At 34.8% G+C, this 3,105-nt stretch overlaps 1 protein-coding gene across 1 annotated transcript; it reads right to left on the bottom strand.

Moving 5' to 3' along the window:
* Positions 1 to 1,164: 1,164 nt before the first annotated feature.
* LOC149255047 (taxadien-5-alpha-ol O-acetyltransferase-like) lies at positions 1,165 to 2,900 on the bottom strand. The gene is made up of 2 exons (XM_089457160.1): positions 2,394 to 2,900; positions 1,165 to 2,291 (listed from the first exon to the last, which is right to left on the bottom strand). The coding sequence occupies exons 1-2, from the start codon at positions 2,859 to 2,861 to the stop codon at positions 1,389 to 1,391; spliced, it is 1,371 nt and encodes a 456-aa protein (XP_089313286.1). The 5' UTR covers positions 2,862 to 2,900; the 3' UTR covers positions 1,165 to 1,388.
* Between the last annotated feature and the right edge of the window lie 205 nt (positions 2,901 to 3,105).

Here is a 3,105-nt window from a genome sequence, read left to right as displayed (position 1 = left end):
TAGTTTTTACAATAGCTTAGCTAGTGATACAAAGATGCTGTTGTGAATCTACACTAATTATGTTTAATATTTATCTATTTAATTTTAAATTAAGAAAAATATTAATTAAACTAATTATTTATAATTATAAATATTAATATAGATTTTATTTAATTTTAGATTTACTAAGTATTTAGAGTTTACAATTCTAAGGGTTAGCTCACTGTTGTTAAAAACACCTCACTATTAAGAAGTTACCCAGTCAATTCTCCTCAATATTCTTGGAATCAGATTTTGTTAATGATACAAACATATTTTTGAATGTAAAAGTTTTAGAGAGATAACAATTATACCCAACCACAATTGATAACTCCAATTATTATCATAACATCAATTATATTTATATATGAAGAGATTATATTTATTAATTAATTTAAATAAAAAATATGAAATAATTATCATTTTTTTAATTTATATAATAAAATTATTTATTTGTATGTTAGTATTCTCATTTCAAAATTGATTAAAATCAATATTTTTGTTGACATATATTATTATTATTATTTTAAAATTTTAATGTGATATAAATAACATAAATTATGTCCATATTAATATTAAATAATTTTTTAATATAATATACATAATTTTTTTTAAATAACTAATTTTTAATTTAATTAATAGCAATAAAATTATCATATAATAACTTGAATTCAATAAACAATTTATTTATTTATTTATTTTATTAATTTTTTTGATTTAATACACTATTAAAATATATATGATAATAGAATAAGTATACTATTACAATATTTCTTGCCCCGTAAATGAGCGAACAAAAAATATAAAATATCTGTCACTTAACAAAGTGTATATATACATATATAACGAACAAAAAATATAAAATATCTGTCACTTAACAAAGTGTATATATACATATATAACTTAATTTTATATCCAAAACTCCCATCCATTTTTTCCATAATAAATTAAAATTTTAAACTCCTCTTAACACAATTATATTTATTATTTTTTTAATATTAATATAAATAAAAAAATATAATATATAAAATGCACATAAAAAAATAAAAACTCACTCTTTATTTATATCGATATCGAGAATCAAAAAACAATGTGAAAATCTCGAATGAAAATTTATAAAAACAAAATTAAATATAAACTGTCTGTTTGTACCAAGCAATATCAAAATCCCAAATGTAGACTTAAAAAGAGGAGTTCCTTATTCGAGATTGTTTTACTTCTGAACAACAAACAACTCATAAGCCCTGCTTTCTATGATTGATTAATAATCAAACTATTCTGCATGATTGAAACAAAACACTGGTGCAGTGATATCATAACCATAGTACGTGAACTGGTGCATTTACGACTAGAGATCTGTAACCACTGATTCACATTAGACCATGTAATTCCGATTCAAGGGTTTTCAATGCTGGGCGTGGCACGCAGAAGACCATCGTTACTCCGCTCTTGGTTTTCTTGGCAGGCAGAAATGAAATTGGGCAATACAAAATTTTGAGCCAATTACCCGGGCAAGCAATGAGGGGCTCGCCCCATCCAAAGTCCACTTGGTTAAATCCCAGCCACCTCCAGTCAGTGAGAATTGTATCCTCGACACACATAGGGGCTAAAGTGATCTCTTGGCGTAAGCGTTTCATTTCAAGGAACGCGATGGCTGATCTCACGTACTCCTCATTTACAGCTAACTTTGCCTTCTTTATCAACTTTACAGCATGTGAAAGGGATCCATTAACAACCTGTTCCGCTGTACTGCTGTGTGTACATCCCATGTACTGACCATTGCCGTAGTATCCCTCTGCAAGAGGCGGGTCGAACGACCTCCTCACGTCGACTGGGAAGATAAACCTAACAACGTGATGAATAGGAATTCCCAGAACCCTTATTCTCGCTCGCCACGCGAACGCTGCCAAAACATCAAACGTTGTACAGTGCTCTTTCAGCTCCTCCACGATGGGCCGTTTTATCCTTTCCAAAGCATCCGAGTGGAGATAAAATGAGGCGTAGACCAGGTCCTCGGATTTCAAAGTGGACAGCGGAGTACTAGGGTTAACGAAGTATCCACTTTCAAGGAGCTCGTGATGCTGAAAACGGACCAGATAGGGCTGCTGCGGTTTGAGATCTTCTCGCTGCCACACTGCTTCGATTGAAAGCTTCGTCTCTCCTCTAGCTATCTCTGCAAGTCCCATGAGAAACTGGACTGCCCCTCGTCCGTCACACAGACTATGGTGGATACTCACACCCACCACAAAGCCCCCGCAATTGAAGCTCGTGACCTATTTTTTCAAGATAAAAGCACCCGTTGTGATCAGTCATTTCATTAAGATTTTTCCAGTAATTGCAAAGGGAAATCCATGAGTATATGAAAATCAATTTACCTGCAAAATGAGAGGGGGAACCTCCTCGATTTCTACGGTGAGCGGGAACTGAAAGAGCAGTTGCTCAAATGACGATTTCAGCTCCTCGAATTCTCCCAGGATTGGAAGTGTGCTCTCCGTGTCCGCTTCAACGAAGAGAGCACCCTCTCCCGTGCAGTCTACCTGAAGTTTACGACCGTCTTGTGTTCTCCTTACCCGGCCTGCGAGTGGGTAATAGTAAGACAAAAGTTGTGACAGTGCATCCTGAATAACCCTAGCTGGATTTGTGGCGGAGTAAATATTCTTGGAGCCATTACTGTATACAAGAAATACATCAAATCTCCTCCTTAAAAGGAATTGGTCGTCCAGATTGGAAAGATAGAGGACGGTATTGGGAGAATGTTGGGAAGGTGGTACCAGGACAGAGTCTATTACCTTTACAGGCAGGTGACCTTGGGAGCAATAAATATGACCGTTCTCCATCGACATATCCAGCTGCCCCTTCAACTTGACCTACTCCCCTTCTCAAAAGGCCCTGATCCAGTTAAATAGATGGAGATGACAAGTTTGTCATTGGTAGCGGACAAGTCGCGCGGGGCCGGAAGATTCGGGAGGAGGCTGCATAATGATGCTCTCAAACAAAAGTCCAAATGCTTGGAATCTTTGAATTGCGTATCACATGCCTGAAAATACATTAAAGTGCATCGTCGATTATACCTAAAATATACATTCG

The sequence above is a fragment of the Pinus tabuliformis genome, chromosome 7 (assembly GCF_031772625.1).
Source record: "Pinus tabuliformis cultivar Carrire ecotype Pingquan chromosome 7, CPIR1, whole genome shotgun sequence".
NCBI classification, from domain to species: domain Eukaryota; kingdom Viridiplantae; phylum Streptophyta; class Pinopsida; order Pinales; family Pinaceae; genus Pinus; species Pinus tabuliformis.
The sequence above is the reverse complement of the archived record's forward strand: the minus strand, read 5'-3'. Positions and strand labels throughout refer to the sequence as shown.

Excerpts from the sequence above, each read along its gene's own strand:
- LOC149255047 (XM_089457160.1), bottom strand. The coding sequence starts at position 2,861 with ATGTCGATGGAGAACGGTCATATTTATTGCTCCCAAGGTCACCTGCCT. Across the intron at positions 2,292-2,393 it reads TTCCCCCTCTCATTTTGCAG|GTCACGAGCTTCAATTGCGG; the intron begins GTAAATTGATTT and ends TTGAAAAAATAG.